This window comes from Microchirus variegatus (assembly GCF_963457635.1).
Source record: "Microchirus variegatus genome assembly, chromosome: 9".
NCBI classification, from domain to species: domain Eukaryota; kingdom Metazoa; phylum Chordata; class Actinopteri; order Pleuronectiformes; family Soleidae; genus Microchirus; species Microchirus variegatus.
In genome coordinates, this window is record NC_139810.1 from 17,881,041 (window position 1) to 17,903,062 (window position 22,022).

The window sequence follows — 22,022 nt, forward strand, 5'->3', positions numbered from 1 at the left end:
CAGTTCTGTAATAATGAAAACTATAAACTGTGTCTGTGTCATTGCATAGTGCACTCATATGTTCAGTGTTATTGCATTGTACCCTGATAGACTGGTGAGAACTCAATGTTCTATACAGAGCATTCAAATGAGCTCTCTTCCTAAAGCTTCAGTGGTGTAAGAATCAGATTCAGTTTTGTGAATAAAAATTAGCAAAATTAGGCTAACAAGTATAAATAGCAGTGTGTTTGAAAGCTACTGCCTCCTCAACCGCACTATGTAACCATCATGTAGTACATCACTCTTCATAAATAAATGCACATGGCGATAAACATACAGCTGTTAAATATGTTGACAGTAATGCAGCATTTTGTGTAGCTGTATGTATATACAGACTCAGTATTACATTCTAAGGTTTGAGAAACATTAGTGTCAATCTTCAGTGCACGATTGCCCAAAAGTCAAATAAGGTGAAGCTCTCATTTGCCCTCACATGGGAAACACGTGTCTTTTGAGGCTATTCCACGGCGCCATGTTTTTTGTAAAGGATACACTATTATAGTAATTCTCGTCGTCAATTGCTGTATGTATCCGTACAATTTGTATACATCTGTCACAAACACTAACATTGACAGAGACAAGCAGACACTCTTCCACAAGTGTCACGGTTATCTGTCTGACTCGTCTGGCTCTGACGTCACTGCGGGGCGTTGCAAATGTTCAGGTACGCTGCGCCATAGCCAATACTTTTCAGCAAACGCGCACGTCACATAAATAGACCGTTGTAATAACCAATCAGATTTCACATATGTTTGGCTTAGGCATTCCAGCCAATCACAGTCGCCTATGGGCGGGCGCCCGACAAGAACATTCCCCGGCACAGTGTCCAATTCTGCCCAGTTCGATCGGCAACGGGAGCGGAAAGAGGAAAGCTGAGAGCCCGAAGGCAGTAGCCCCCACCACCGCCGGCCCAGGTTACCATCTAGCACCGGGAAACATAGCAGAGAGCCGCCGCCGGCAGAAGCCATTACCACCCAGTAGTGAACATGAGCAGCGAGGCCGAAACACAACAACAACCGCCGCCGCCCGCTGACGATGAGGAGAGCCCATCCAGCCCGGCAGCCGCAGCTTCCGCGGGGGATAAGAAGGTCATTGGTAAGGCTATGAAAAATTAGCTAGTTAGCTAACTAACCAGCTAGCGTGGTTTGGGAGCTAGGAGATGCGGCAAATGCGGCAGTCCTTGGTTTAATGAGCCGACTGCTTTCTATGTTTATCCGCCACCGTTGTCAAGTCACAAAGCACATTTATAGCGACGCTTGGCGAAATAATTACTACTAAAGCTAGCGGACCATTTTATTGCAGAAATTGATAATTAATACGATGTTTGTAAAGTGGTATTTGGTCCAAAATTGGAATCGTCAAATAGGTTTTCTTGAGTAAAATATAGTCTTTAAATTCCCATGCTGTCAACTGTCGAACTGCACATTTAATCGCGAAACTGTCACGAATGTCCTCACCACTGCATGTTAAATTGCGTAATGGCAGTTGTACATTATAGCCAGCGTTGTGTGTAAATAAATGTTCTACAGATGAGAGTACGTGGTTAAAACATAAAAACCAGAGTGTGATCTCTCATGAGGGCCGGCCTCGTACAGTTAAGGATCCGTCATGGAATGCCATGTTACCGGTTGGTCGTCACATGTACGTCCCTTTGAAGTTAAGTCATGCTATAACTCCCGATTCTGTACGGGAACGCCACTGTCACGGTACACATGTGGTTGTGCGGTAGCAGTTGTTAACGTTAGGGTGTGAGTCAACGCCATCTATGCTGCTCCAATTAATACTCGCACTCCAAAATGGAACATGGAGGTATTTCACACTGCACTCCAACGGCCATTGCTGCCGTCGAATGCAAGCTAACATTAGCCACGGCTCCCTTTGTTCACACGACAGAGCCCGGTTCCTCCGCGATGTTTTTTCGTTAAAATATGTAAAACAAGTCCACCTCAGTCTGTGTACGTGTTGTGAAATTAGATCACACCGTTTTAGTACATTCAAATGTATCGTCAACGGTTGCCGTGTTTTCCTCGCATTAAGAGCTATCGTTTTGGCCTAACTACTTAAGCTAACGATCCCGTGTTAGCCTAGTAGGCTAGTGTTTGCTATTTGCATGGCTCAAGGGGCCACCCAAAATGTCCGCCATGTGATTCCACGGATTTCTCACGCCTCCCAAGTTGTTTGATAGCAGAGTACCGCTGTGTGTAATATATAGTATTGTGTTCTTACAAAACATCGACATGAATAAACTCTATCGCACATATAGCGTTAATTTTCGTTTACTGGCTGTAATCCAACCACATGGTTGAAACCCAGTTAGCTAAGCTAACAAGCCAGCTGAGCCCGCTGCTTGCTAACGTATCCGGGCGCGACTCAACCACGTGTAAAACGATCAGGCTTTGAGCAGTGCGGCTGAAAATGGGACAGTTGGTCTGTATGAGTTGGACTTTGACCCGCTGTCAGCCACCGTAACGCACTGTGTTAAACAGAAACCAAAGACGTGTTATACTACAGAGGCTCCTTAACTCAGTCACACAGATAATGCGAATAATAAGCATCTTAATACTATCGGGGATGTGGTGAAATAAGTACTGGCTTATGATCGCCTCTTCGGTCGTGCCCCACGCCAAGTGCAGCTGGCGTTGTGCACCCCTAAGCATCAGGATCTATAAAAAGGATGACAGTTGGGAGTTAAATATAACTTTTCACATTATCTGTGGCCCCTGTGTTATACGATTCCTTTTACAAAGCAGCATTTATGAACATTTTCATTCATACACATTATGATACTATAATGTAATGTTAATAATTAAGTCATAAACTGCCACACTAATTCAGATTCATTTGTCTTTGCAGCAACAAAAGTCTTGGGTACCGTGAAATGGTTTAACGTCAGGAATGGATATGGCTTTATCAATAGGTAAGTGGACCCCACCCCCCTTCCCATATGTGTGTGTGTGTGTGAAGGTGCATTCCAAATCCTATTATGGCTATGATTTGCTTACAAAGCTGACCAGACGATTTGTCTGCTGTTCTCTGTATAGTGGCTACATTTATTATACTGTGGTGATCTCCATAATGTAAGAATATAACAGGTTGTTTTTATCCTTTATTTAGGAATGACACAAAAGAGGACGTTTTTGTTCACCAGGTAAGTTGTAGGTAGTCTTAATTTCTTTTTGTTTCTTTTCCAAGTGGCAATCCCTCTAAATAAAATCTCACGTCCGAATGTTTAATGTTTATAGACAGCCATCAAAAAGAACAACCCAAGGAAATACCTTCGCAGTGTTGGGGATGGAGAAACCGTGGAGTTTGATGTAGTTGAGGGAGAGAAGGTAAACTATTGTTTATAATGCTGATTTTAATTCACAGCCTCTGAAATGTATATTGTTCTCTTGACCATCAAATTTGACAATTAAATAATGAAGTTCCAATAGACAATTAAATAAATATAAATATATTAAAACCTGTTGTGTACAGGGAGCAGAAGCGGCAAATGTCACCGGCCCAGGAGGTGTTGCCGTACAGGGAAGTAAGTATGCTGCTGACAGGAACCGCTATAGGCGCTACCCACGAAGGAGGGGCCCACCCCGTGCTGGTGAATATCCAGAGAACTACCAGAGTGACGGAGAGGGCGAGTCTGGCAGCGGAGACAAACCTGCCAGAGAGGGGGGAGAGAGTGCCCCTGAAGGAGACTCGCAGCAACCGCAGCGCAGACCCACTTACCCTGGCAGACGACGCTACCCACCATACTTTGTACGTAGACAATACGGCCGCCGGCCCCCGTACACCAACGAACCACGCGGAGAAATGACTGAGGTGTGCTGTCACAGGGCTACTATCCTGAAACAGGCACCCAGCTATTCCGTTACAAATTTGGAACCGTTGATGTCAGACTTGACTTCAAACACTCAACATTTTAGCACTCACGTGGTTGTGTGAAAAAAAATCTTGGTGTATCGGGGGTCTTGCCAATATTTTTGCAAAATTGCTCAAATAGGCCCCACATCTTAAATTGCAACCTGGCCAGTTTGATTACAACTGTGGCCTGTTGACTGAAGTACGTTTCCTCGCCTGTGTACAGACGCTGGCAAAAGCTGCGTGTTAGTTGTGGTTTGATCTGCTTGCTTTCAGGGAGGAGAGGGTGACGAGAACCAAGGAGGTCCAGACCAGGGCAACAAACCAGCGAGGCAGAGCTACTACAGAGGCTTCCGACCAAGGTACAGACCATGGTTTGCATGTTGTCTTCATTGATGAAGGGCGGCAGTAATGGAAGAGCAAAATATTTGACTGTCTGGATCCTGGCCTCGAGCCGCCAAATGCAAATTGTCTTCCAGAAAGAAGAATTGTAGTATTAATAATAAATGCCACTTATTTTGGCCTGAGAAGCTCTCCTTTAATTGCAGCTGTGCATTCAAATTTGTCTCACTCAAAATTACAAGATGAAACAGCTGGGTCTCATCCCAGTGGATGACAAATTATTTGCAGCATGTTGTCTCCACTTCTTATTTGGTTCATGTGGAACCCATGTTTGCTAACAGTTTTTTTTCCCCCTCTAATTCACTCCAGGGGTCCACCCCGTCCCAGACCGGTGCGGGACGGTGAGGAGGACAAGGAGAATCAGGGCGGCGAAGGTGGTCAAAACCAACAGCCCCGTCAGCGGCGTTATCGCCGTAACTTCAACTACCGCCGCAGACGCCAGACTACTGGTGGCAAACCAGGCCCGGAAGGAGCCAAGGAGGTCAAGACAGGAGGTGACACATCTGCAGAGAAAACGTCCGCTCCCGAGGCCCAGCAGGGTGGGGCTGAGTAGGAAGCAAACTGCCCACCGGCACCTACCATCTTTACCATCGTCCGGGTGAGTCAGGAGTCTCGTACTGGCTGTTTCAGGGTCAAGATTTCTATGAGCATTTTAGCTGCAGGAACATTTTATGATAAATGACATCATCACACTTCTTGAGCTGAGTAATATATAGTGGGAAACCTAAAACCGTTGCTGTTGAGCTTGTCATCTGTACTTTATTGGCTCTGTAATGGATGATCCAAAGCATGAGGTAATGCCGCGCATTTGATGAAGCAAATGTCTGGCTCACCTGCTGTTTATCTCATACTAGCTTAGCTTTAGAGTGATGTTCAGTCTGGTGCTGATGCTCATGAACTGCTTGACTAAACCCAAGTGACTGACATTATCAAAATAAAACGGCATGTTCATGATTTACTAATTTGTCATTTTTTCTCTTTTTTTCAGTTTTTTTGTCAACAAGAAACATCAAACAAGATCTGAGCAATAAAGATTTGACTTGACGAACGTCACAAGCTTGCACCATGTATTTGACCAGATTACCACCAATTGCCTGCAGAATCTATGCAGACTTGTTTTTTTTTCCATTATTTTTATGTGACAGCTACAAAAGTTTTGGGGAAACAGCAAACGTTTTTCTAAATCTGTCCTAAGTTTTTACACCAAATGGTTTTTAAAGAAAAATGGAATTTGATATCTGGTCAGTTTGACATTTTTAAATAACTTTTTATGTATTCAAACATTTTAACAAAATGCAAGCTCAAATAAAAGTCCAGAAACCAGGAAATATGTCTCTAGTGGTGATTCTCTTTATTTTTTTTCATTTCTACAGACTCCAAACATGGCACAAACTAGAAATGAATCAGTCAGTAAACAAGTTAACTTTGACTATTTGCATTTAATATACTTGAACATAATCTTAGTGTAGTGTAAAAATATTAGATCAACCCGATGCAAAGGTGACATATTTTGGTATTATGATCTATAATTTAGATTGGTACACGTTAACCAAAATCCCAATGACTCCTTGAAAGCAAATTTATTTCTTTCCATCATGTATCTATGAAATGGACACAAAAAGCTCCTAGATTTGAAATGCGATCCAAGTCTTCATCTGTGACAGCTCTGTAATAAAATTCTTGATGTAACTTGTCATTTAACTGGACCATGGTTTTACATTAACTGACTGAACAAAAACAAGGTCACTGGCTGGATTCAAACAAAAACCTTAACTGCTGCAGCACCAGGCCAGGTTTATTGGCCACTTTGAATGCTTTGTTTCCTAAAAAAATTGTCTTTCAGTCCTTTACATATGAAGATCTTCTAGAAGTTGTCCAGTGTAATTCATCAGAAACCGAGCATTGTAGAGCTATTGAAAGATGTTCTCATTTGTCCACTCCTGCTTCAATAGAGCGGTCGCTCAAACATTGGTCTCTTTGCGCAGGCGCTTCATGCGCTGCACGTTGTGTTCCATGGCGGTGGGATTGGTGATCTCTGTGGCACAGCTCGCTGGAAACCAGCCTCTCTCTCCATCGCGCATTCTCTCCCCAAAGCAAAAGCCTGGGAACAACAGTTATGCGTATAAGTACTTTTTGCATGGTTTCTTCATTAATCACAGAAAAAAAGACCCTGGAATCACAATTGGGGCCTGACCTTCCACTTTTTGTAGAACGATCACAAGCTCGGCCTGTTGCAACCCAAGGTCATCGGTCTCCTTTGGCATGTAGGCTTTGCTGGCTTCATACTGTGGCAGACCTGAAACACACAACCCATAAAACTAAGTTGTTTTAATGTATTCAGTATATTTTCAGTACTTAATACAATGTATGGTTTTAATGACTTTCTGAGGAGACAAGAATCCTGTTATGTTAATTTGAATATTTACTCCATTTGTGCTGTTGATGCCCAGCGTGCATTTGCCCCATACAAAAGGAGACATTTTAAACACTTTGTTGGATAAATTATCTTTAATCAATAAACAACGTAGTCATATTATACTATAGAAAACCTGTGAGATAACATTTTATTTATTATATAACATATTTTCTATTCGAAGCCTGGATAAAGACAAAACTCTGTATAACAGGTTATGGGAAACTACAGTTTTAAATAATACGTCATTGTTTTCTTTTGACGTTTAATTTACTCATGTGTACGTATTCTCATCGCGGTTGTTTTCCCTGATCTATGCCTCCTCACAACTGTATTGTAGATGATGTGTACTTAAATGGGTCAAATCAAAAGCCTGGCAGACGACGAGTAGATGTGCAGGTCCGACATTTGTGCATGAATACGACTGCGTTTTAAATTAGTTCCAGACTCATTTGAAATGGAAAAATGAGAAAGAGAACCATCTGTTTTCTGTGCAGCACGTCTTATTACTGCCCAGCTTGTGGGTTTCCATGACAAAACATCATTTAGAGATGAAAGGTATAAGAACAGACGTCAGCTATTTCAAACATCACGTTTTGTATGTAATGTAGTTTTAATATGTTAATTCAGGGCTGACTTACCATCTGAACAAGTGGAGCCTCCTGTCTTTTTGTGCTCCGTCAGAGCAACTATCCAACGTGCCCGGTCCACCCTGAGCAAAGGAGACAGAACAGAACCAGTGAGCACAACTCCTCACCCAGTACAGCTAGATGTACATGGATTTGGAACATTTTGGGTTGATGTTTAGATTTCTGTCAGTAGAGGGAGTCAGACACAATATATTAGATATAGTTTGTATTTGCACTTCTGTAGGTAATGTGACATAAACACAGTCAGGAGTGTGCATATTTCCAGATGAATCTGCATCTAATGTCATCTTATACCACTCAAATAAAAAAAAACACAAGGTACTAATTGGCCCTTTGTACAGCAGCCATTTTGAAAATGACAGTATTTAAGTCAGGGATAGTCTGATAGTGAGCCAGCATGCACCCTGAAACTGAGAAAACTAAATGGAACTCAGCCATTATTAATTTGATCATTTGCACCAGTGTTTTTTTCTACTGTGTCAAAATGGCTGCTGCACATGGGGCCCATTGAACATTAAACATGGCTGAGGGATTAGATAAGAGCTGCAGTACCTGGACTCTGCCACCAGGGAGATTTGCTCTGATCTGCCCTCACTGTTCTTGCTCATTTGCAGTTTGAAGGAAAGATGGTAGCTGTTCTTTGCAGACGGAGACATCCGTCCTTCGGCCTCTTCCACAACCACCACCTCCAGATTCTCCAGTGTTGCGTAGTCCATCACCACAAAGCTCTCCTCACTAGGTGTACAAAAATGTTTGAATTTTTTAAGCATTTTACACCAATATCCACACAAAGTAACTGAAATTAAATTGTGTATTTGAACACATGGAAACAAATGCACTCTGACTGTCTGCTAATTGTGTTCACTAAATGCTGCCACCTCATGAACACTCACAGTGTTGACTTTCCCATCCTCAGAATGACTCCAGTGTTATCGCTCAGTCCTTCCTCTGAGCTGATATTGTTTAGTTTCTCCCTAACTCAGAACAGAACGCTGTAGTCAGATGAGCTGACTTGTTAAACGCACGATCGAAGAATCTCAAGTATGCACGCTCCACATCCTTATTCTCTCTTATTCTTTCTCTGTCTCCTTCCTCTCCTGTCTCAGCCATTAACTGGACCTACATTATGTCCACTGTTTACTGGTAAGTAAACAGTTAAAAAACAACAAAAACAAACACATGCCCATAAGGTTTGTGTTCAAGCTCATCTTCCCTGAATTTAGTGGATTCATGAGCAGGTTTCATCATACCCAAAACCTTCCTGATGCAGTTAAGTTGTGTCTGATATTAGAGGACTGAGTATAACACAGGAGGCTGAATATATCTGAAGCAACTGAAACTGCTTTCCACCAATATTTTCTGAGGTCTTTTTTTTTTTTTTTTTTTTTAAATCCCCACATGAAATCTGATTCTCTCAAATGTGGCTCTAATCACATTTGGAGGTGATGAGATGCCATTCACGGCAATCGTCTGAAGATGCGTCTCAGTCTGAAAGCTTTTCTTTTGCGTCACCGCTCTCACCATGTCAAAGAGCGATAACGTCCCTCCCTTTAACATTACAACATGCACAATATTGGACTTTTTGCCTATATATAGTATATCAGGAGTGCGTGAGCTGATAACTAATATACATATGCACATATATTCCCTGCGCCCCCAGCTGCACAGGTTATTTTTTCTTGTATTTTGTAGTGAAATTAACAATATTTTGCCTACTTATGTCGCAGATGTAGTAGAATATAGTGGCCTATTGTTGTAGTTAGGGGTGCAATGATTATCCAATTAAATACTTACTTAATCTTAATCTTTCCATAATCGTGTGATCAATTAAAACCGGGTCTTCTAAAGTTCAGCTTCTTAAATGTGAATATTTTCTGGTTTCTTTGCTCCATATAACAAAGAAATCATTCAAATTGAAGAATTTTGTGTTTGTGGACAAAACAAGACATTTGAGAACATCATCATTCCTAGGTTTGGTAAACACCGATCAACGTTTTCTGTCATTTGACGAACCAAAACAAGTGCTGGACTAAGAAAATAATCCACAGATCACTTAGCTGCAGCCCTAGCTGTAGTCATATCAGCAGATCTTGGTGTGTTTGCCGATATCCGACAATACAATTTAAAGCCAATATCCACAGATACCAAGATCGTGCCGATTTATTTGTTTTTTTTCTTCTGTGAAGGAGTCGACATTGTAACCAAAGCAACCAGTGCCGATAGTTTGCAGGTAACAGTGTGAACGGTCTGCCTGAAATTGTCTGATTTGGGGGAAAAAACATATTTGGCTGCAGTGTGAACTTCGACTCAGGGAGGATGCGACTTTAAAAGTGTATTTTAGACCGACTGACCTCTTCTTCTTGGTAATGATGAGTACGTCGTTGAAGAGAAATAGGTAGTTGCTTCTGTTGCTGAAAGCCCTCCAGATGCTCAGCTCCTCGGTGCAGACGGTCAGTTCCCCGCGCTTTTTCAGCCACCGCGACGATGACACCAGGGGAAACGGCTGCGAGAACACAGAATTTAATCAGGTTTCTTGTCATTCACAACTACACCCATAGCCGCCAACGCTTCATCTCGTCTGGTCAGCTCTGACCTTGATTTTGCCAAAATCCATTTGTTTCTGGATGGTGTACATCTGCTCCGTCCTCTCCATTCGTCTTGCTCCATCATTGCAGCTGGTGACCAACTGTAAAATCGCAATAAACGACAATAAGGACCTTAAACTTCACAGTCTGCTTCACTCTTAAGAGTTGATGTTTGAGAGCACATCCAAGCTGTTCACAGCATCTCTACCTTGCTCATGGCGTGCAGCGCCCAAACAGCAGCAAAGTACTCTGCTGTCGTGTCTGGAGTTTTCTGGCAGATTGTCTTTGAGGAGGAAAACAAATAGAAGTCATTCAATACTGTATATACACTACCGTTCAAAAGTTTGGGGTCACCTATACATATATTTTTGTGTGTTTTCCACTAACACTCCCACTTTTATTCATCAAAAGAGTTGAAAAATTAATAGAAAATTATTATAGTCAAGACAGTGATAGCATTAGAAATATTTTTCAAGGGTTTTCTAATCATCCAATAGCCTTCTAACGCGATTAGCAAACACAATGTACCATTAGAACACTGGAGAGATGGATAGATGGATGCATAGAGTGTATTTCTGATTGTTATTTTAATTGAGAAAAAGTGCATTTCCTTCAAAAATAAGGACATTTCTAAGTTCATTTATATTGTGTATGTCCTTTAGAAACACTCCTTATTCTAGAGGCATACACCTGCTGTGAAAATGAACCGTTTAAGGTTAAACTCACATCCAGCAGCAGAGGCAGTCTAGTTACTCGCTGCATGGGCAGGATGAGGAAGGAGATCATGGGGAGGCCTCCACAGTCACTGCTGCTTTCAATTTGCTTCAGAGTCTCTTTGAATGCAATGTTGCTGATCCTTAGAGACACAAAAGATAAAAAAGGGAAATTTAACAACTCAGGCTGCTGCAGAAAACCAACAGCAATGGTTCGGGTTAGTTTTGGTACCCACAGCAGCTTCTGCAGCGTCCTCTGCTGAAAGGTCTCATTGGAGCAGTAGGCAATGTAGGGCTCAAAGTGGTGGGTAGCATGGTTTTGAACAATATCGCTAATGTCCCGAATCACTGGGTTGTCATAGTGACGCCGCTCAAGGTCCTCGAAAAACCTGAAAAAGGAAAGAGAGGGGGAGGTTAGTAAAGAAGTGCGAGGCCTAAGGCTTCACTCCCACAGACTTAATGAGCTGAGCAGGATACACAACCGTGTGAGGAGATATTTATACATAAACGATCAATTTCAATATACAATATACAAATTGACAATCTGTGAGAATCCTGTGAACACGAGAGACTGGACCTGACTTCACCTGCCCTGTATTCAAATAAACCCACAGAGTTTGACTGTACAGATGCATCTGTTGCCAATGTGTATGTGTGTGAATCAAAGCTCTACTCCCACTGCTGTAACATAAAACACAATTTAAAACTATAGGAACAAAACAAATCATGTTTAACGTATATCACCTGAGGAGGCGGTCTTTCAAATGTCCCGAGGACGGACTGCGTTCATGCATGCTCAGGAATGTGGCCACACATGTCCCCAAACCACCTCCGAATGTGGTTTTTGTTATCAGGTCTTTTCATTCAATGTGTGTTCAAAACTAAAAATAATTTTATGCATGTGATTGATTCTCTCATGAATGAATGAATATGAATAGGCTAAATGAAAGCAAAAGCTTTAATATTCAACATTTGCTGTGTAGCTTTGTAAAATGCAAGTTGCTCTGATTATACATTAGTGCATCCCTAATGTTGGTTTGCTGCCAACAACATGTTTCATTGAGTTATTTAAAAAGAAACAAACAAACAAAAAATACCTCAGTGGATACTGAATAATGTAAATTTGAGAAATGGTGAAAAGTGCAGAGACAGATCATTCCAAGCTCCCACTTTACTAAAATACTAACCAAATGTAATGTAAATCTTTACATTAACTTCGCCACAGTGACCCAGAGGATCTCCTTTGACTGGACTTGGCTTTCAGCCCCACCCTTGCAAAGTGTCTTTATCAGAAACAAGAGCCAAGAAAAATGACACCTAGACAACACAACAGCCCAACCCAGAGGACACATTCAGACACAGATAGCAGCTTCCGAAACACCACCGTCTCTCTTAGATTGTTTTACAAATCCATTTCCTTGGAAACAGACAAGGGGGGATCAAAGACAGTTCTCATGCTGCCAGAATAGAAAGTAATGTCATTCAAATAAAGCAGCCGACACTACAAAGAGCAACACAGGCTGCTCTCAAGAACATTATCACTGTAAAGCTGGGAATACCACTCAGAGCAGCTAAGCAGTAGAACCAGTTTGGGCAGCGTGTTTTAACATGTTGATGAGGCCTACAGGATCCGAAAAGACAAATACTCTCCCTGAAACTTTAAATCACCTGAAACCGCAACTCAATGGCAACATAATGCATTTAAAGCAATGTCAAACTATTATACACAGTAGACAGTATATACAGATACAACACCATCCATCCGACATTTTTGACAACATCCCCCACAACAACAGCAGTTTCCTTTGCCTTCTCTCACACACACAACTAAAGACTGGAGGAAAGGAATGTGTTGCCCACCGTTGGCTGATTTTGTGGATGTCGGAGATGTTGGAGAAGAGGTGATGGTGCTCTGTGGCCGTCATCGTCTTCTTCAGCAACTCGCTGTTCTTGAAGTGGCGCACCAGAATGCCCAGGCTGTGCAGGTACGAGTGCTCCGAGGTGATGATCTCGAAAATGGCCTGTCAAATGAGCACACAAACCCAAATGAGCCACGGAAAACACATTAGCAATTCATGACGTTATTTTGTCATAGTGTCAGTTATTCACTTTATTTCCTCTCGTCCCCGACACAAAATAAAACGCATCGTATTGAGGCTGACTGAACAGTGGTGTTTACTCCTGATGTTTTAGACTCCATGTCGTCTGTGTACATTAATGGTTTGTCAATTAGACAAATGACACAAATATAGCAGCAGCAGCAGACAGAGGTGGATGACACATCAGCTGTGGTTGATTTGTAGCAGCATTCATGGTGCAGAAGTTTGACTGTAAATATGTTGTAATGAAAGGTTTGTTAACCTCTGCTGTTTGAGGCCATGGTGTTTGGTGAACTATCAAGCGGTGACATCATACCTCCCACACGCCTGTGTAGCTGAAGTAGCTCTGAAAGGACCAAAGGTCGTCGGTTTGCTTCCTGACAAAATGTACCAGCTTTCTATGATTCTACAGCTTGTATTTGTCATTGGTTCACACACACATATACCGTTGAAGTGCCTAGGAATTTCATATCCCTGTAATGTAACATTCAAGCTGCCATGGAAAGCTACTCTTTAATAATTCTTCAGACCCATTGGTTGCCTCTAAAGGTACAAAAGAACGAGACTAGCAGCCACACAGGTGGGAAACTGAGTTGAGATTACACTGGCAGGGTGTGGCTTTATTCAGGCACTGTGGTGAACACACGGTCAACCTTTGGTATTGACACAGCATCTGCTTTTAGACGACTCATGAAGTGGAGTTACAAAAGGGAAAATCCACCCTCGGATAATGTTACCCTTCACAAATGGTTTCACTCTGGGATGTTTGCAGTCGTTTTCCCAGGAGTTATTTTCCATCAAATGTAACTGTGTTTGTTGTCGAACCAAAATTCACTCATGTACTCGTACTCAATCTCGTGAGAAATAGTTTGAGTGATCTTCCTTGCAGAAGCTAGTGGCAGGTTGGCATGCATGGGACACTAATGTGTTTCAATCTGGAGATTTAAATAGCAGGTGTCCAATTAAAGTCACTTATAATTAGTCCATTATAAGTAAACTAACTTTATGACACTACAAAAGCCCAAAATCAAAAATGATGTCAGAATCACTGCGACACGTGTTTATTGTTCCAGTAATAATAGCTAGACGCTGTGTCTGTGTGTTATTCTCTGCAGCTCAGAGCAAAAACACAAACAACAGATGACGAAAACAGACACCGAACAACAACACTGCTGACAAAAAATTTTTCTCACACGGCAGCATACGTCGATTTCCTCCAGAACACAAAGGCAAAAACACACACACACACACAAACACACACACACACACACTTACCTCTTGTCTCTTTCTCTCCTGAGCTGTGATTAGTGTCAGGATTCCTGTGTCCTTCACCTTTGTGAGCAATACAAAAAGAAATTAATGCAAAGCTAACAATTGTTTTGATCCAGTTTAGGCCATATCCAACTTTCCCAGTGCAATCATTTTATTTGCTGTTTTCAAAAAGTGTCTTGAAACCCCCAAAACTAAATAAATACACCAAAAAAGCATGTGCATGAGGCACACAAAAACACACTATCAGGGGACTTAAAGGTCCAGTGTGTAACATTTCAGAGGATATTAACTATACTTGTATGTCAGTACCTGAGGTAACTGGCTCCAGGTGAGCTGTGCCGGACGGTAGTTCTTCACCACAATGCCCTGGTCTTCTACAGGAGCCTCCACCACCACAAAGTCATCCAGCATCTCATCCTGGTTAGTGGATTGCAGCCCTCGCTCGCGGATCTCCTGGTAGAGCCGCGGTGTAGCTGAGGTTTGCACGAACACAGAGAAACATTAGAACTGTGTTATTCTGTCATAAATCTGAATAATCCGTAGGTTAGGGAAAGGAATTGCCGAGTGGAAGAGTCCTCAGTTTCAAGTAAACTATGTGTTTTCCTCGGTAATCTCTCCTGCATGTTGGATTTTCTAAACAAATCAAAATCATTCCTCATGGATGAAACAAAGTGGTAGTGCCACATTTAAATTTGACTTCATTAAAACTGAAACGCTGCTTTTAGAAAAGAAAAGAAAAAGTGACTGTAAGAATGTGGACTCTACAGGCATTCAGTATGCTGGGAGTGTTCAGAGATGATTTCCTCTGCCTTACGGGACCTTTCCTGTGCTTTTGCACGGAGATTATGGCGTCTACTTTTCAAATCAAATCCAGCAAGTCAACGAACACTGGCATCGCTGAGAAAATTCCAATCAAACAAACGAAACAAAAACTCCACAGCAAATGTCATCGTCATTTCCCCGCTTCTTGCAGTCACGTAGTTAAATTTAGAGCAGCAGACAGACTGACACATGAGGGAACATACCATCTTTGAAGGATCCACGTTTGTGGTTCCTCTTTCTCCCCAGGGTTCGCTGCAAGGGAGACAATATGACAGAGATTCAGTGTGAAATACTTTTGAATAAGTATTTTGTTGTCATTTCTTCATCTTCTTTCTTTCAGTAATCAAATGTTGCACTTTTTTTTCATCATTCATCATTTCACCTAAGATGAAAGGAGAATTTGACAGAGATCATCAACAGTGTTACTGTCAATACTGGCTGTGACCTATCTTTAAGCACTGTTTTAATCCGAACAGAAAAGACATCATCTATCTTTTATTTATCCAGTTTTATTCAAAATCCTATAATGTTGCAATACCTTTAATGTTTCTAAATGATTTAGGTAAGCATTAAATGATTATGAACATATTCACCTTGCGTCCAGGGCTGCGAGCTGGACCAGGACTGGTCGCCCTGTCCTCTCTGACAGGTTTCAGTGTGGGCACAGCCTCTCGTCCTGACGCTATAGCATCGATATCCAGGCTGGTCACAGCTGCTCTGTATGACTTGTTCCTGCGGTTCCTCCTCAAAGCAAAACCATCTCCATCACTGTCGTAATCCTCCCAGGAAACATCCGCCCCCTGGGCCGAGTGTCGGCTCCGGCTCTCAGTGCTCGAGTGCTCCAGTCCCACTGGAAATGTAACCACCGTTGTGTGGTGGCGGACTTTATGCCGGCCAGATGAAGCTAAATTCTTGGGGATAAGCTGGTTGGTGCCGAACTTTCGCGCCACAAAACTCTGGGTGCTTAAAACCACCTGCTGAGGCGCCACCTGCTGAGGCACCACCAGCCTGTCCACTGTATCCTCCTGAGGTGTGGATTCTTCACATTGGGGCGTGGCGGGGCTTTGCAACTGGCAGTAATCATCATCACCTGGCTCATATATATGCAGTTCTGTGGAGAACTGGGTCTCCAGAATGAGAGGGGCACGGTCACCCGCGCGGTTCTCTGGCTGGTTGTCGGACGTGGCGTCAGCCACGCAGTTGTCGGACATGGTGTCCTGGTGCTGTGACCTCGGCCCGGTCGACTGAGCACTTCGGCTCCTACAACATCGGAGGAGTCTGAGAAAGATGGCAGTAGACATAAGTACAACGTACAAGCAGAGAACATGTACTGTATAAACGATCACCTTAAATGGACACAGGTGAAAACAGCAGGGGTAAAACAGATGACCCTCAAATACCATGAGTGACCTACAGAGGGGCTCCAAGATCTATTCCCATTGAAGATGGAAGTCTATAGTATCCCATGATCCAACTGGCCGTTCACACAGTCAGTAAGGACAGAGCACTAAGTTGTCTCCATCCTTCAACTCATATCAAGGGACTCAACCTATGACTCAACGTCCACTCCCAGACCGCGCTTACCCACACACACTAATAAAGACATAATAACTGTCCCTTCAAATCTGAGCACATTTTTTAATTCATCATATTGATGTTGATAATTGTAAAAATATGCTTTTATACAGTTTTTTAACATCATTGCTGTCTGTCTGTAATCAACCTTCATTTGGTTTGTGTCCATAAACTTTGCAGAACATGTGAAAAAATATGGACAAATGCACATTTTCTGACACGAATGTTGCAAAAACATTAACTGACATAAGAAAAATGATGTTGTATTAAAAAATACATGTTACTAACGTCACAGAAATGTACTACTGGTGTTATAACACGAGCACAAACATTATCAATGATGTTGTCATGATTTTCAAATAAGTTTTACATTACAATAGCAACAAAAGTTACAAAGTGAACATTATAAAGTGGAAAAAGACTATTAAACATTTGAAATGACCACTTAACGGTAAAATAAACCACTAGGACTGTATGCTGTAAGCCTATCACGTGACTTTTTTAAATGTGATTTTCCCCATCCAAGATTATGCCGATAACGGAAATTGACCACGTGATTCGTGATTTTTGCTGCATATCGTGATAAAAGCATATACGTCAGTGTTAAACGTTGTTACTTAACAAAACAAATAAAGACCAAGTCAAGTGCGGCCACGCAATAACACACGTGTAAGTCTATAAGCATTGTATTTAAGTGAGAACAATCACAACAGACATTCAAAACTGGCTTTAAATGCAGTTTTTAACCGTTTCTCCTGGTTTCTTTATGACACACAAGAGTTAAATAAAACAACAGCCTGTTTTTCTCAGTCTCAGTCTCAAACTCCCATTAAATTCGCTCCCTCAAAGTCGGATTAGGGAGGGAGAAAAATGTCTGCCGCACATTCCCACGGTAAGGTGACACGCAGTTCACCGAACACGGAGCCTGTGTTCTTTCAGAGAGGCTCTTACCTGCGTGAGGTGAGTCCACGGACGGACGGACACACTGCTTTCTGCTGCGGTGCTGGTCCCGGTGTGTGTGTGTGTGTGTGAGAGTGTGTGTGAGTGTGAGCTGCTGCTGCTGCTGTTCTCCAGAGGCTCAGAGGTGCAGCTGTAACAACAACTCTGCTCCTTCACTCCTCTGTCACATAGTTCTACTTCCTCCTCCTCTCTCCTCTGTATGTGTGTGTGTGTGTGCGTGTGTGCGCGTGTGAGTGAGCACAGGGGTCTATTAACCTGCTACGTCACTACAGGTGAGGTGAGCGTCATCCAATCATAGAAAAGCACCACCATAGCAAATATTAGGTCACCAGTAAAGTAAGTAAATTATTATTTTTAAAATGTCGGATTATTATTATTATTTATTTATAATTATTTAATATTTATTTATTAAATAATAATAATTATTATTTATTTATTTATTATTATTTAATTATTATAAAAAATATATATTTTTATTTTTTTACATTGAATTTCCAAAAATCAATTATCATTGTACCAGCTGTAGAAGTTTAAAGGTGAAGTGTGTAAAATGTATTGGGGAAGTTTTGTGTTGCAGCTAAATACATCCCCCCTTTTTGAACTTTTGGGCAAGTGGTAAAATCAGGAGACTCAACACTTAAAAAAAAAAAAGTTGAACTAGATTTTACACACCTGACCCCTGAATATGAATTTCAGAGTATGGAAACCAAAATCACTTCAGTGTTGATAATTGGCTAAAAGACATGATAGCCACTCCATCATGTTATGTGTTTTGATTTGGCTGGACATCCTGTTGTTCTAAACGTAGACATTGAGTGTTTAACAAGTGCTCTGTTCTTTTGTTTGTTTTGTTTTTCTTTATTTTTTTTACACCCTTGAAATGCATGCACTCTAATTATATGAATGTATTTCTGTTGAATTCTTCTTGATTATTGCTTTAAATGCAAATGGTCTGAAAGAAACATCCACCTGTTTAAAGTGAAATGAGACTTGATCTTATATATTATTATGTGTTATATCTTATATATACATAGTATATATATATATATATATATATATATATGTATACTATTTATATAACAATTGATACTGTCCACACCGGCTTGTCCATTCAAAACATGACCACAATTTTCAATCAAGTCAAATAAATAATACAATAAAACTCGTGACTGAGCTTCACCCTTTGGCAACAAGATAAGAATGTGTTTGTTTTTCTTTCGTTTCCAAACTTTGACTTGTCTTCCGCGTCGAAAAGACAACAGTTTTCTGTTGCCATCTAGTGGCCATCAGTAATATCTATCCCCCACACCATATTGTGTTGGTGCGTGAAAGACTGAGAGACTGAAACCTTTACACACAAACTTCAAAAGGGAGGGATTTTGCGTTGAGTCAAACCTGCTTTCACTGTGCAAGGCAACTTCTAATTAATTAATCTGTATGAAATGACTGTGTCGCAGCAGTTTTGTTTTGACAATAATTTAGTTTTATTCTTTATTATCTCCTCCTCCTTACTTTCTCCATCGTAGCTTATAAAAATACCAAGATGTTCTCTCTTGTCTAAACTTTGTTGTTGTTTCTAAAGTTAAACTTTGGTTTGCACAACCCACATGTCAGTTTAAAGCAAAACAAAACCCTCCTTAATCCGTGAATTAACTAAAACAAACAGAAACATGGGCCTACAGAAACATCCATCGGTGCACTTCAGACAATTCATTCACAAGGACTTAATCTTATATTTATCTATATGTATATATACATTAATGGAGTATTTTAATGTACACACAACACAGACATGTTCTTAACTTTGTTGATTTTAGATTTATTTATTTGTCATTTTTGTTACAGTCTGAAAATATAATGTGTGCATGAATGGATTCTAGTTCAAGCAAGGCCGAGCCATGTCAGACATCTGAGAGGGTCCCTATATAGATATATTTATTTATATTTAAATATAGAAATGTTGAGAGACAGATTATATGTATAGAAAATCAAAATGGCAATGACATGTTACATCATTTCTCAGTTTTAACATCATATGGCATCTGATGAAAGTGAATTTGAATATTTCCAAATCATTCCCAAGCCAGGATCACGTACACGCTCGATACCTATATATATGTGAAGAATGTACATCCAACATACAGTACTTGTGGTAAACAGTGAGTATATGTATTTCCATCGTATTTCCACAACGACACGTCTGTCATGAACGTGAGCTTTAGTTACTCTTGAATATCAGGGCACCGGTAACATTTTTACTGTTAAAAACATTCTACTCATACTCTCCACACGTCCACATTTAACCCCGGGTTCATGAAAACAATACACATACGTGATTTCTTTTCACCTCAGACTATAGGTAAATCTGTTTGACTGTGAAATGAATTCGATGTTTAATCGTTTAATTGGCATTTGTGTCACTTCTCTGATGTGAAATGATTTCTCAGAGGAGTTAACATTGTGATAACAGAGGGTTGTGTAATCTGTTTACATCCTGTTTCTGAGCAGCTGCTGGACCAAAGACATGGGCTGACGGATCCTGAAACTGGACTCTTCACATCAGTGGCTACAGATTACTGAATCCAAAGCGATAAGGAATGATACCAATCTGATATTGTCGCAGTTTCAGGCAGACAGAGAGGCGGCGTAAGAAGATCTGCTCATCAAAGTTTCATCCTCCAGGTTAGTGGTATGAAGAACGCTGCAGCACACAGGACAAACTTTTCTTTAGGGAGACATCAGGGGGGAACATGCATCCCTTTACATCCGAGGTCTCAAACTCTTTCAAACACACAGATTCATGTTGCCCGTCAAATTATGATGAGTCACTGTTTTAGATTAAATTAGATTAATTGCATCATACATACATGTGTTATTTTGAACTATTAATTGCCCCATAGCAAAACTAACACTTTAATTTTTTGAAATATGGTCATTAATATCATTATGAGTTTTTCTGTGATAAAACTATGGAATATTGCACTTGAGACCCCTTCTTTGCATACCTATATTTTTGGAAGGGCCCTGTTCAATAAGAAGCTATGTATGTCTTTGACGTTTCTCCCTGGGGTCAAATGTGCTTAATACATCACACACTTTATGCAACACATGCACACAACATTTCACATTCATGATTACAATAGCTTAACATTTAGTTCACATACAGAATAATGCAATCGGACCACTGTTTTATTTTTTCTTTACCATTGACCGTTAATAGAATTTGATTTGTGCAGCTACATAAACTGTTTTCCATTAATTACAAATAAGACCTACAGTAAATCAATGATCCACAGAGAAGTGACGACTTATCTAAAAGAAACAGATTAGTTTGAGAAGTGTAATGATTACAACTCTGGCAGTAAAACATAAAGCAGCTTAGAAAGTGCTTCTACATGTTTGATATAAACTGACATGACTAAGTTTATGACGTGATTACGTTGTGATGTTGTCTAATACGTTTGCTGCTTCATGGTGTAACGAGCCTGTGTTGATATGACCACACCATGACTGATGATAGAGACTGTTATTATGAAGCTACAGTACGTGTCCATTCAGTATTCACTGCTGAGTGATGCTAATATATTCATTTATTTTAGTATAATTGCGGCGAAGGCTTTTCCTCTGGCAAAGTGTTCACAGGTAACCATTTCCAATATATCCTACAGTATGTCAAATAGCTCCTACTAATTTGCAGAGAAGTAATTAGAAATATAGTTTAGATTAATTTAATTGGGGACAGATTTAGGCCAGTATGTTATAAATAATCACTGCCAAGACACTGAGCTCATGGGACGATGCTGACTTAGAGATGGAGGGTTACTCTGCTGTGTTTCACCAAAGCTGAGCCTCAGAGCCTCCGTGGACAGCAACAACCTCAGTATGTTCCCGTGTTTCCAGAGGCTGAAGAGTGAGACAGGCTTCAGAGTTCACAAGCTCTTCCCCGCTGTCTGCTGTGTGCAGTTCAGGGTCGAGGCATTCAGTGACGGCCAAGGCAGAGGAGATGACCCAGTTCACTGTTTGGCTATATCCCCTTTTTTCAAGATGATCTGTCGCTGCCATGGGGCCAATTTGGTCTCGTCGTAGCCGAGGGTCCGCAGTCGCTCCTGCTCTGTCTTCTCCTCCATCTCCTTGGCCTGTTTGGCCTGCTCCTCTGCTTTTCTGTGAATGAAAAAAGTAGTAATCAGACACGAGCAGAAAACATACATAGGCTTTTTTCTTTACATGAAATGTTTAGATCTTCTCCACTGAGTTAACATGCACTCATTTGGCATGTGAAGCACAGATGATGAGGGAGTGTTTGAGAACATTTGGAGCACTTCAACTTCTAATATGATAATATCACGTCATGTATGTGAAAGCTTCAACCAAACAAATCATCAGTCTCTGAATACTGTTTATCACCGTGCTTTAGGGTTTACTACAGGTTGTAGTTGTCTCACTCCTTATTATGATTTGTATGCCAAAGCTCAGAGACCTTCCTCAAGTATATAAAGGTAAACACTGATTTATAAGGCTGTTCTTGGCTTTGTTCTGTCTGATTTCTTATGCTCTCTGTTACAAAGAACCAATGGCCATTGTCCATTACGATTAGACAGCGAGAATCCAATGAACAGCACCTTTGTTTTTAACTTGTT

General features: G+C 41.0%; 3 protein-coding genes across 3 annotated transcripts in view; 1 reads left to right on the top strand and 2 right to left on the bottom strand.

Annotated features, from left to right (window-relative positions):
- Positions 1-884: 884 nt before the first annotated feature.
- On the top strand, positions 885-5,630 carry ybx1 (Y box binding protein 1). The gene is made up of 8 exons (XM_083895276.1): positions 885-1,134; positions 2,893-2,956; positions 3,154-3,187; positions 3,282-3,371; positions 3,517-3,792; positions 4,171-4,256; positions 4,606-4,894; positions 5,285-5,630. Exons 1-7 carry the CDS (start codon positions 1,026-1,028, stop codon positions 4,847-4,849), a joined length of 903 nt encoding a protein of 300 aa, XP_083751402.1. The 5' UTR covers positions 885-1,025; the 3' UTR covers positions 4,850-4,894; positions 5,285-5,630.
- A 627-nt stretch (positions 5,631-6,257) lies between these two features.
- On the bottom strand, positions 6,258-16,061 carry arhgef16 (Rho guanine nucleotide exchange factor (GEF) 16; the record flags this gene model as incomplete). Its single annotated transcript, XM_083895461.1, has 14 exons — positions 6,258-6,397; positions 6,491-6,592; positions 7,351-7,421; positions 7,912-8,094; positions 9,711-9,862; positions 9,953-10,045; positions 10,153-10,227; positions 10,671-10,800; positions 10,894-11,046; positions 12,518-12,678; positions 14,032-14,088; positions 14,338-14,501; positions 15,054-15,102; positions 15,444-16,061. The coding sequence occupies 14 exons, from the start codon at positions 16,059-16,061 to the stop codon at positions 6,258-6,260; spliced, it is 2,148 nt and encodes a 715-aa protein (XP_083751587.1).
- A 5,337-nt stretch (positions 16,062-21,398) lies between these two features.
- Positions 21,399-22,022, bottom strand: part of espn (espin) — a gene marked incomplete at both ends in the record, with an annotated part of 35,769 nt that continues 35,145 nt past the window's right edge. Inside the window, one exon of the mRNA XM_083894588.1 lies at positions 21,399-21,546. Coding sequence (XP_083750714.1) covers positions 21,399-21,546 — 148 coding nt within the window. The remainder of the gene's footprint in view (positions 21,547-22,022) is intronic.